General features: G+C 32.7%; 1 protein-coding gene across 1 annotated transcript; it reads left to right on the top strand.

The window, feature by feature from the left end:
* Nucleotides 5,554–12,349, top strand: LOC109361607 (cellulose synthase A catalytic subunit 2 [UDP-forming]-like). Its single transcript, XM_019607116.1, has 14 exons — nucleotides 5,554–6,158; nucleotides 6,981–7,176; nucleotides 7,269–7,471; nucleotides 7,575–7,677; nucleotides 7,765–7,948; nucleotides 8,069–8,335; nucleotides 8,481–8,826; nucleotides 8,945–9,082; nucleotides 9,382–9,507; nucleotides 9,612–9,824; nucleotides 9,912–10,179; nucleotides 10,276–10,472; nucleotides 10,573–10,923; nucleotides 11,285–12,349. Exons 1-14 carry the CDS (start codon nucleotides 6,078–6,080, stop codon nucleotides 11,870–11,872), a joined length of 3,261 nt encoding a protein of 1,086 aa, XP_019462661.1. The 5' UTR covers nucleotides 5,554–6,077; the 3' UTR covers nucleotides 11,873–12,349.

The following is a 12,349-nucleotide window of genomic DNA, read 5'->3' as shown; positions in this document are numbered from 1 at the left end:
TTAATTATATCATATTATTTTAAGAGAAGAGATTCACTTACTTTAATAGTAAGTTTTTTAATTTACTTTTCAATCTTAACATCAATTTTATAGAAGTTTAATGGTTTGAATTAATGAATAAAATCTAAATTATTAGATGTCCTTAAAATTGATAACTACAATAAGAATAAATTTAAAAAACATACTAGTAAATGATTCTCACTCTTGTTTTAATATTAAAATCAGAGAAAGTAAAATATATTGCTCCACTGTCAATACATGCTACAATCAATACTTCTTGTAGGTAAAGCAAATGAACTTTTACTTTTAATAACAACATTAAAAAAATACACTCATAAGGTATGAGTTTAATATATTGCTAGGACATTATCTACTTTTTATAGTCAATAACGATTACCTTTTCAAAAAAACTAATATAAGTAAATGATATATAATGTATTAATTGTGTATAAATCTTCATACTAATAGTATATAAACATTACATTATAATAATAATAGTAACCTTATTTGATATATATATATACTATGAGAGGATTCGTTTACACTTAAGTTCTGTTTACACTAATTATACTCAATCTCAGTCATTTATTTTCCTTGATTCTAATAACCAAATTGGTAAGTGCAATAAGTTATTAAAAATTTTCTTTTTCTCTTATCATTTATTGCACTTACTCATTTTATCTGTTAGATTTAAGAGAACAAATTATTGAGATTAAGTGTAACTAGTATAATTTAACTGGGTATAGATATTAGTGGTTGGATGATGTAATTTGGTCTTATCCTATTTTAGTACTGCTAAGCATTTACACTTTCTTTTATATCTTATTTATATTATCTTTCTAAAATTAAATTTATCACTATTATTACTAATAATAAAATAGAGAACAAATTGTATTTATTTACATTGTTTAAATTTTATATATTTTTTATTAATAAATGGTAAATAATATAGTAATTGTTTATAAAAAAATTGTACATAAAAAATTGAGAAGCGAAGGCCAAAACATAATTAAACCTAACGAATAATGATACTATGGCACTTTAAATGATATGTTGAGAATTTAACTTTGGGACCCATATTCAATCAAATGCACAATAAAGATCTAACTACCTAAACCCTTCTCGCACACATAATAATGAAAATGTACAAAATTTATTATAGTCCACAAAGCCTTAAAAGGTCTTACAGCTTAAACGGAATACTTAAATTGGTATAATATTTTTCGTATTTTATAGCTAAGGGGAAAAATGAAATCCATTTTGACCAATATAATCTGAAATTGAAAACTCAGATTTGTAAATTTTAAGCATAAATATATTAATTAATAATTAAATCCCTAAACATTTTTCGGGTTCCCTGTCGCAATTTAATTAATATATATGAAGTATACGATCTACAGTGAACCAAAGTAACAGTTACAAAGTGGTGCATCTCAAATTTAAAAGTCAAATTTCTCAAAATAGTTTATTTCAATAACGTATAACGCATTCTTTATTTTTTGGTCAAGTGGCAATAAGTTTAGTTGTTCTCACCTGCTGGCAGATATTAATTTATCTGAATGCACCATGTTAAATAAAATTTAAAAGGTAACATGCTCTTCTTGTTGTAATGTTATGCTAGGGCCAATAAAGTGTTGGCATGCTTCATTTTATTATTTCCAGCATGAGTATAAAATTTGTAGACTTCACAATATAAAGATTTATACACATATACTTTATTATTACTATTCATTTGAATTACTTTTTCAAAAAAGTCAACGATAAATTATATAATGACAGTGTATAAAACTCATACATTGTCAGTACATACATATTTTTCTCTTCGAGCATTGATTTACATTAGTGAGATATATTTTATATATTTTGAGTCAAAATGGTGTATACTTCAATAAATGTGTGTCATGCTCATTATCATGAACCTATTAGTAGTAAATATAAGTTTATCAATTTGTCACATTAAATAATAAGTAGATCAAGCCAGATCTATAAGTTATGCCAGAAAATCACTACGACATAACATCAAAACAATAGTGCTTAAAATTGTTATTTATCAATGTTTTTATGGCGCTTTTTATGTAAGCGTAATAGTATAAAGGTTATATCAACATCGTTTTTTGTAGGGCTGTAGAAAGTAGACATTTAACAGTGCTCACTGAAGCAAACACTGTTAAATGTCTACTTTTTAAATAAGGCAATATTTCTCCTAACATTCTATCAAATACATGACAAGCATGTCCAACTGTATCACATTTACATTAGATTTGTTAAATCATCAACGACTCCAACTACATTCAACATTAACATATTCCAACATTATAAAATAACATAGGAGTAATGAGATCTTAACAAATTGTTCATCCATTCTCCTCCAATGTTCACCATAGCCAAAAACCTAGAATACATAGCTACATAACTTCATAACTAATAAAGATCACACTATTAGTAAATATAGAGAAACAAATGAGCTCAAATAAGATAACGATTTATACCTTATGTGTGAAGAGAAAAGTCAAAAACCGATAACTTTACCATAGCTGCGTAACTTCACAACAAATAAAAATCACACTATTAGTGAAAATAGAAATAAATGAGCTAAAATAAGATAGATTCAACTTATGCTTGAAGAGAAAAACCAAAAATCGATAACTTGCTTGAAGAGATAAACTAAAAACAAAAGAGAAAAAAATGTAACTCATGGAGAAGGAGAAAAGTAAGAGAAATAATAAACTGAGTGATATATATTATTGTTTAAGGTTTTGTTTTTTAATTTGAAAAGATTCTCGCTCACTAAAACAAGCCATCGACAACGTTTATTGAAGAAATAATGTTAAATATATGAACACCATTAACAGTGCTTATTGAAGAAGTGTTGTTAAATATATGAAGTATGGCCTTTAACAGCGCTTCCTTCAATAAGCGTTGTTAAAAAGAACTTCTTTAATAGCGCTTCCTTCAGCAAGTGCTGTTAGAGATAACACTTTTAATAACATTTGCTTCAATAAATAATATTAATTTTGTTCTATCTTACATTAACATTAAACACATAAGCGAGGTTGAATGAGCGTTACTAGATACCAATTGTGGCGTAGTGAAGAAAAGTCATATAGAATTAGTAAAAAAACAGGGCTTTAAAGTTAGAAGTGGTTTACAACGATTTTAGGGTAATATTTAAAACTCATATTTTTCCTGTTACTTACAACACGTGTTTTTATCCCGTGGTGCTTTTGTGTGAAATATATATTTCTATATTTTAGTAACAAGGTTAATCATATTGATAGTTAACTTAATGTTGTAAATATGGTGTTATAATTTCAATTTCTATCAATGGGTTAAAAAACATTTAATTCGTAAATATTTTTTTTTATATATATATATATATATATATAGTAACTTAGTATTACTTTCTTCATGGTTGTTACATAATAATTAAGAAAGTCAAAAAATAGTGTTGATGATAATAAAATTACTGGCATTTTAGTAAATTGTTAGTTATTAAAATATTTAATACATAATTGTCAGTCACTTAATACCAAATGAGTAAGTTACTAGAAATAAGTATGTTTTTCAATTGATAAATAGTTTTAATAAAAAACAATTTTTACAAATATTTAAATTGGCAGTTATCCTAAAATAGTCATGAAAGACCTAAGTAGTGGGAGGAAACCATTACATATGTTTCAAGAAGGGTTTATACATCTAAATATCTGATAGAGTTTAATGCTCATATCTATGTGATTTGAGTTTGAATGTCATGTTTTTTGCTAATAAACAATATATAATAAATTAAAAATTGCTAATTACTAGTATTTTATCCTTATAATACTAAGGCTATATTTTAATGCTTCTAGGCTAAGTTCTCCTAAAAGTATTTTTATTTGTCAACGTTCTCCTAAAAGTTTTTGGATAATTTTCAATATTTCTTACTTTAATTAGTTTAAGAAGTCTCAACTTAAAATTTGTTATAGGCCTAATTTTATGTTGCGTCGCAGCTGAACCTTGCGAAGGGCATACTCTCCCCTAATCTAAACTAATTATAAGAAAAAATAGATATCAATTTAGTTCCTCAATATATTTTTTAATATAAACTTAATCTCTATATTAATATTTATTTATGTGTGAGACTAAATTAATATCCAAAATAATTTGAAGGACAGATTTAATATGTTGTACATATTTTTTCATTATGGGTAGAGAGCCCTTCTCAAACTGAAAATTTCATGATTAAAATATATGATCTCAAAGCACAATTTATGGACGTAACCCACTTTTACTAAAAATCTACAATTAGACATTGCTAAGTTTTGAATAACTAAAGAAAATACAAATAGAAAAAATGGACAAAGCATTTTGTTACAAAAACATCTTCCCTGATATATCTGCATGTACCAATTTTTGTTTGTTCTTATAATTGTTTCAATTTTGCACCAAAATGGCCCATACATGAATCCAATCGGTGTGACCGATTCTGGTATCTGTTATTCCTTTTTCAACTAGTATAATCTATAATTATTAAAACATCAAAGTAAGCAAAATTACCTGAAAAGGTGAATGTAATAAACATATACCATAAATGCCTCTTATGTTATCAGTAGTGTCCATTATGAATATGTTTTTTTAGCTGAATGAATAAGTTATATGTACTTTTGTCCATAAAAAATGTAGATCCAGGCAATACCCACATATTTGGAACTATAAAAATATAAAAAAAAAACATAATATTATATTTAGAAAAATGATATATTATCATACAAATACACAATTTATTAAGCATAGGACCTAGAAAGTATTTAGGATGAAGAGAGAGAAAGTGTACTATTTGATTTAAAGACATAATCTACGCCGCGTGAAGAGATCCTATTGGCCAGTTTGATGCAACCTTTACTTCAATTTAGAGTGTTGAAGTTACACTTTCTTTTATTCCTTTTATCATTTTTTCTCCTAACTCTTTCTAATATAATAATTGCCACTCACAAACTTCAATGGCTACTGGACCCGGACACAAACACTGTTTCCACTTCTGATTTTTAACACAACACACTTACATTACATTTTGCCGACAATTTTTTACCCTTTTTTCTTAATTACTTTTTTGTCACTCACCTAAACATATATTCAATTTTCAATACATATAACAAAATAAAAAAAATAAAATATTGAATTTGACTATTATTCCACAAACCCTAGTGCAGATATACTGCCAGCTACACCACACTTACACTGGGCCCCACACTTACATCACCACCAAATACTCCTACCTTTTACCATTATAGCTCTTATTACAACAATCCCAAAGTCCTAAGTAGTTGAGTATTATTCTATTTTTTAGGAATTAAAATTTATTTGTAATGATAAAATTAGGGTGACTCCTTTTTTTATAATCAGTAGTCACTCTATTGATAATTAATTAATATTTTTGAAAGTATGTCTGACCCACTTAATAAGTATTACTTATATAAATCAATATTTGATATTTTGATATTTATAGATTTAGTAAGATCAGAATGTGTTGTGTGGTTTCAGTGTAGCTTTATCTCTGGATCCCTGTGTCTCGTTATGTAATAAATCCCCTTCTTTTACGCGTCATCATTTTCACACACACAAACACATATGCTAGTACTTCCACTTTCTCTCTCTACTTCCTTCTTTCTTTGTACCTTTCTCTCTCTCACTCTCTCTTTCTCTGTCTAGATACTTTGCCTTAGATTGGGACCAGCCACCGTCGGTGGCTGCCTTATCAAGGAACCCAAAAATCCTCTCACACAAACAAACTTCTTCAGTTATTATTATTATTACAGTTAAGAATCATCACAAGACATTGCGTTACATATATATATATATATATATTGAAAAAGGAAGAAAAAAAGTAGTGTGGTTGTTTATTTGTTGGATCGGTTTAATTGGGGTTGATGAGTTTGATGGTAATAGTGAGTGTGGAATGAAAAAGTGGATCTTGTAAGAGACAACCTCAGAATCAGATCCTTGTTGGTTTTTCAACTACTGAGGTTGTTTTTGTTGTTGGGTTCTTTTTCGTTTTTGAAGATTTTAAGATTAACAAGTGTGAAAGAGTGGAGTGAGTGATGAACACAGGTGGTAGACTCGTTGCTGGTTCTCATAACAGGAACGAGTTTGTGCTCATCAATGCAGATGAGAATGCAAGGGTTAGTTATCTTTCTCATTCCCTTCTTCATTTTCTATATCTGGGTTTTTTATATACTAGGGCTTTTGGGGATTTTTCGTGTTTCAATTTTGTCTACTTTTTCTTCTGATCTGTAGTTCTGTGTATAAAGTATTGATCTTTTTGGTTTTCCCATTTTCTTCTGCGTCGGTGGACTTCAAACAATTTTGTATTTGTGATGTATGCTTAGATTTTACATTTTTTGAGTTGAGGAAATGGTGCTCCTTTCAATTTATCTCATGAAGTATTGGCTATATGAAGATTGGGAGCATTGTTCTTCAAATTTGGAGCTTTACTTTTTGGTTTCTTTTGGAGATAATTTTAAGATATTGATGTTGTACTTTTTGACCCTTTTGGACTGTGTAGTTAGTGGTTTGCAATGTGTAAAAGTTTCTCCAGATTCTCTGCATTCCCCTTTTCCCTCCTAGAATGCTAGAATTACTAGCAGATTAGTTGACTGGTGACTTGGTGAGGGTGGAACAATTTACAGTTTCCTATTATTTTGTCACATATGGGAAAATTTGACAAAGATGTGTGATTTTATTAGCTTGTGTTGTGATTAGCTTTGAAAATATCAATAACTAGTGTGTATTACTATGTAATTAACTGTTTCTTTCTCTGCCTTTACTTTCTCACTCAATTGTGCAACAAAGACCATTGATTTATTGATACTTGGGTTTGTAACCTTTTTATCGTGCTGGATTTTATGAATGCTCTATCTTCTTGGCCAGTTATTTATTTAGTTTTCCGAAGAATTGTGAATCAGATGTCAATAACATTCTGTTTTTGTTTCGATTATTCTCAGATTAAGTCTGTCCAAGAGCTGAGTGGACAAATATGTCAGATTTGTGGGGACGAGATAGAGGTTACGGTGGATGGGGAGCCCTTTGTTGCCTGTAATGAGTGTGCTTTCCCTGTTTGTCGGCCTTGCTATGAGTACGAGAGAAGAGAGGGGAATCAGGCGTGCCCCCAGTGTAAGACCAGATACAAACGTATCAAAGGTGAGATTGATTTTAATTCCTCTTCGGATTTTGTACCTTACCGTGGTTGTAGACATTTTCTTACATTTGTAGTACCAATGAATGAATTCCAGGTAGTCCTAGGGTCGAAGGTGATGAGGATGAAGATGGCATTGATGACTTGGAACATGAGTTTGATTACGAGAACCCTGATGCTTATGGCCAGCGACCGATTTCAGAATCATTGTATTCTGGACGTGGCTCTCCCCCTCTCAATTTGGAGCATGGCTCCCCCCCTCTCAACTCTGAAATCCCACTCTTGACTTACGGAGAGGAGGTATATCTTCGAATTTCCTTTGATATGTATGATTTTCCTTCAAATTATGTTTTACTTCACACTGGCAACAACGTTCCTTACATACTATTTTTACTTTTTGTAGGATCCTGATATATCTTCTGATAGACATGCTCTAATTGTTCCCCCTTATATGAATAATGGGAGTAGAGTTCATCCCATGCCTTATCCTGATCCATCTATTCCATGTAAGTCTTGTATAATTGTTATATTCCACAATTTGACATTTCATGTTATCTGTATATATTGTGATCTTGATGCATGTTCTGTCACAGTGCAACCAAGGCCAATGGTTCCGAAGAAAGACATTGCGGTATATGGGTATGGAAGTGTGGCTTGGAAAGACCGGATGGAGGACTGGAAGAAAAGACAGAGTGACAAACTTCAGGTGGTGAAGCATGAAGGGGATAACAATGATGGAGGTTTTGGTGATGAGCTTGATGACCCTGATATGCCCATGTAAGTCTCTCACTCAATTTTCTATTTTTCTCCCCTTTATGTTCCTAATTGTGCTACATCACATATCACATTTTTTTTTGTTTTCTGTACTAACATTTTTATCCGAATATATTATATTAGGATGGATGAAGGCAGACAGCCACTTTCTCGAAAGCTACCTATCCCTTCGAGCAAGATAAACCCATATAGAATAATTATAGTTCTCCGCCTTGTAATCCTCGGGCTTTTCTTTCATTATAGAATTCTGCACCCAGTTAAGGATGCATATGGCTTGTGGTTGACATCAGTTATCTGTGAAATATGGTTTGCCGTATCATGGATAATGGATCAGTTTCCAAAATGGTACCCTATACAGAGAGAAACATATCTTGATCGTCTTTCGCTGAGGTAATCGAGCTTTATCACATCTGGTGACTTTTTTCTTGATTTGCATTTATTATGTTCACAATTATATTTCGAGTATGTTTCTTTCTATTTTTCATGCTCAAGTTCCTATTATGTTGATCAAGATTGGCCTTTGAAATTGCCGCAGATATGAAAAAGAAGGGAAGCCATCTGAGTTATGCAACGTGGACGTCTTTGTCAGTACAGTTGATCCGCTGAAGGAACCTCCTCTGATAACAGCAAACACTGTTCTTTCTATTCTTGCTGTTGATTATCCGATTGATAAAGTGGCATGCTATGTGTCAGATGATGGTGCTGCCATGCTTACCTTTGAAGCACTTTCTGAGACATCTGAATTTGCTAGGAGATGGGTTCCTTTTTGTAAAAAGTACAATATCGAGCCACGTGCCCCTGAGTGGTATTTCGGTCTGAAGATTGATTATCTGAAAAATAAAATACATCCAGCATTTGTCAGGGAAAGGAGAGCAATGAAGGTTTCTTTCAACTTTCTCTGCTTGCATGTTTTTCTTTTTAGTTAGTTTACTTCTTGAACCGAAAGGGTGAAAATATTTGACAATATTAATGGTCCTTCTACTTTTGTCTGTTATACAGAGGGATTATGAAGAATTTAAGGTAAGGATTAACAGTTTAGTGGCTACAGCTCAAAAGGTTCCTGAGGATGGATGGACCATGCAGGACGGGACTCCTTGGCCGGGAAATAATGTGAGGGATCATCCTGGCATGATTCAGGTAAGACCACATATCAGTTTAACACATACCAAAAATATTTTTGTATATAGTGCTGGGTTTCTGTTGAGGTGATGTTAAAATCCGTGTTTTCATTTATTATTGGTATTAATCTTACAAAAAATGATTTTATTAGTTCCCATGTATACCCTTCTTCAAAATGGTTTGCAGTATGTACTGATTGCATCCGTGCTTTGCAAGTAGAATTGCATATGCTTTGACCAGAGGATTTGGATTCCAGTGGTCAGCATTTTATCGTTATTTGAAGATAAAAATGTCGACATTCTTTTTGTATTGTACAGGTCTTCCTTGGTCATGATGGAGTTCGCGATATTGAAGGGAACGAGTTACCTCGCTTGGTGTATGTTTCTCGAGAAAAGAGACCAGGCTTTGATCACCACAAAAAGGCTGGGGCAATGAATGCTTTGGTAAGTCTAAATTTTCTTTCAATTAGCTCAAGGTTCAACTTGTGATGTAGTGGCCTTAAATGATGCATTTTTGTAATAATAATAATAACAATGACTGTTTTCAGGTTCGGGCTTCAGCAATTATATCAAACGCGCCTTTTCTTCTGAATGTTGATTGTGATCACTACATTAACAATAGCAAGGCACTTAGGGAAGCTATGTGTTTTATGATGGACCCTCAAATTGGGAGGAAGATTTGCTATGTACAATTTCCTCAAAGATTTGATGGGATTGATCGACATGATAGATACTCAAATAGGAATGTTGTATTTTTTGATGTAAGTTTTTTGCTCCTGTTTTATTTCTTATTCTATTATTTTTCTTTCTGCACTTATTACAATTACTGAATCCTCAATTGCAAACAGATCAACATGAAAGGATTGGATGGAATACAAGGTCCAATTTATGTTGGAACTGGATGTGTTTTCAGAAGGCATGCACTTTATGGATACGATGCGCCTAAAAAGAAGAAGCCTCCTAGCAAAACCTGTAACTGTTTGCCGAAATGGTGCTGCTGCTGTTTTGGCTCTAGAAAGAAAAAGAATGCGAACTCTAAGGATAAAAAGAAGGCGAAGCACAGTGAAGCGTCGAAGCAGATACATGCACTTGAAAATATTGAGGCGGGGAATGAAGGTTAGTATTTTGGTTCATGTAGCTGTCTTTACAAATTATAACACTTCCTTTAATGAATCTCCTGGATAGTATATGACTAAATTGATTTCTTTTCAGTATCCACCATTGTGAAGGCGCCCAGCTTGACTCAAACAAAGTTGGAGAAGAGATTTGGACAGTCTCCGGTTTTTGTAGCCTCGACACTTTTGGAAAATGGTGGAGTTCCGCTTGGTATCAGTCCTGCATCCCTTTTAAAGGAAGCCATCCAAGTCATCAGCTGTGGTTATGAAGACAAAACTGAATGGGGAAAAGAAGTTAGTACTGATGAAATATATTTTTTATTTATCTTTTAAAAATTAGTTTTCTAATTCTTATAATTCTTCCTTCTGCTCATAACTTTTTACTTATCACCAGTGTGGGTGGATCTACGGTTCTGTGACGGAGGATATCTTGACTGGATTTAAAATGCATTGTCATGGCTGGCGATCTGTGTATTGCATTCCTAAACGACCTGCATTCAAGGGGTCAGCACCTATCAATCTTTCAGATCGTCTACACCAAGTTCTTCGGTGGGCTCTTGGGTCTGTCGAGATTTTCTTCAGCAGACATTGTCCAATCTGGTATGGCTATGGTGGTGGGTTGAAGATGTTGGAACGGTTTTCCTATATAAATTCAGTTGTTTATCCATGGACTTCTCTCCCTTTGATTGTCTACTGTACTCTACCAGCAATATGCCTTCTGACCGGAAAATTTATCGTACCTGAGGTAAGATTTTATGCAGTATCTACTGTGGAAAGAAGTCACTTCAGAAAATAGAAAACATAGTGCATTGTTTTGTTAAAATTCATCTTTGACAGGTCAAATGGATTGGTAAATTTGAGTTTTATTAACTGTCTTTGGAGTAGTAGTTTTGAATTAGCTTTCTCTTTCCTGGCCTATGGAAATAGTAATGCTAAATGTGAAGAAACTGCAATTAAAAGTTTTGGAGGAAATGACATGCGCACATTGCATTGTCTTTCGACTCCGAATTTTTTTTCCAAGGTCATGGCATTGCATATTACTGTGTCATTTGTGTTCCTTTACTTTTGGGTACTGACATGCAATCATCTATGTTGTATATATGCAGATTAGCAACTATGCCAGTATTGTGTTCATGGCCCTCTTCATATCCATTGCAGCAACCGGTATCCTTGAGATGCAATGGGGTGGTGTTACTATCGATGATTGGTGGAGAAATGAACAGTTTTGGGTGATTGGAGGTGCATCTTCACATCTCTTTGCACTTTTCCAGGGTTTACTGAAAGTTTTGGCTGGTGTGAACACAAACTTCACTGTTACCTCGAAAGCCGCCGATGATGGAGCATTCTCAGAGCTCTATATCTTCAAGTGGACATCACTATTAATTCCTCCAATGACCTTATTAATCATGAACATTGTTGGTGTCATTGTTGGAGTCTCGGATGCTATCAACAATGGTTACGACTCATGGGGACCGCTCTTCGGTAGGTTATTCTTTGCCTTGTGGGTCATTCTCCATCTCTATCCCTTCCTAAAGGGTTTACTTGGTAAACAAGATAGGATGCCCACCATTGTACTGGTGTGGTCAATCCTTCTGGCCTCGATCTTGACTCTCTTGTGGGTTAGAATTAACCCGTTCGTCAATAGAGATGGCCCCGTGTTAGAAATTTGTGGATTGAATTGTGATGAGTCATGAATAAAAGAAATAGCTGAAGGTGTTTTCTCAGCTACACTGCATGTTGAACAAGAATTGTGTTTTATAAGACATGTCGCAATCTTGCCCGAATTTTTGGATGGAAGTTGTATTTTTCGGGTGTGTAGATAAAGAGGAAGGAAGGGGAGGAAGAAGAAAGGGTGGTTGGAGGGTTACACATTGTTACTTGTAATAGGAGTTTTTCATTTATTCTTTGATTATATTTCTGTGGGTTTTTTTAGTGTTCTTATGTTTCATGTTTTTCATGTATTCTTATAAGAAAGAACGTTTGAACGATAAATTATTCCCTCTCCAAAATGAGGGAAGTGCAGTTCAAAAATTAGTTGTCATATTTCAAGGTCGTTCTTGTTTAAATTATAAAACCTTTTGTCTTCCTCATTTGTAATACCATCAACAGTTATGGATATTCTTGTTCCTCATATGATCTTTTTGTTTATTGTTTAACCCTCATTTACTCAA

Source organism: Lupinus angustifolius, chromosome LG01 (genome assembly GCF_001865875.1).
Source record: "Lupinus angustifolius cultivar Tanjil chromosome LG01, LupAngTanjil_v1.0, whole genome shotgun sequence".
Taxonomy (NCBI): domain Eukaryota; kingdom Viridiplantae; phylum Streptophyta; class Magnoliopsida; order Fabales; family Fabaceae; genus Lupinus; species Lupinus angustifolius.
The sequence above is the reverse complement of the archived record's forward strand: the minus strand, read 5'-3'. Positions and strand labels throughout refer to the sequence as shown.

Excerpts from the sequence above, each read along its gene's own strand:
- LOC109361607 (XM_019607116.1), top strand. The coding sequence starts at position 6,078 with ATGAACACAGGTGGTAGACTCGTTGCTGGTTCTCATAACAGGAACGAG. Across the intron at positions 8,336-8,480 it reads CTTGATCGTCTTTCGCTGAG|ATATGAAAAAGAAGGGAAGC; the intron begins GTAATCGAGCTT and ends AAATTGCCGCAG. Across the intron at positions 8,827-8,944 it reads GGGAAAGGAGAGCAATGAAG|AGGGATTATGAAGAATTTAA; the intron begins GTTTCTTTCAAC and ends TCTGTTATACAG.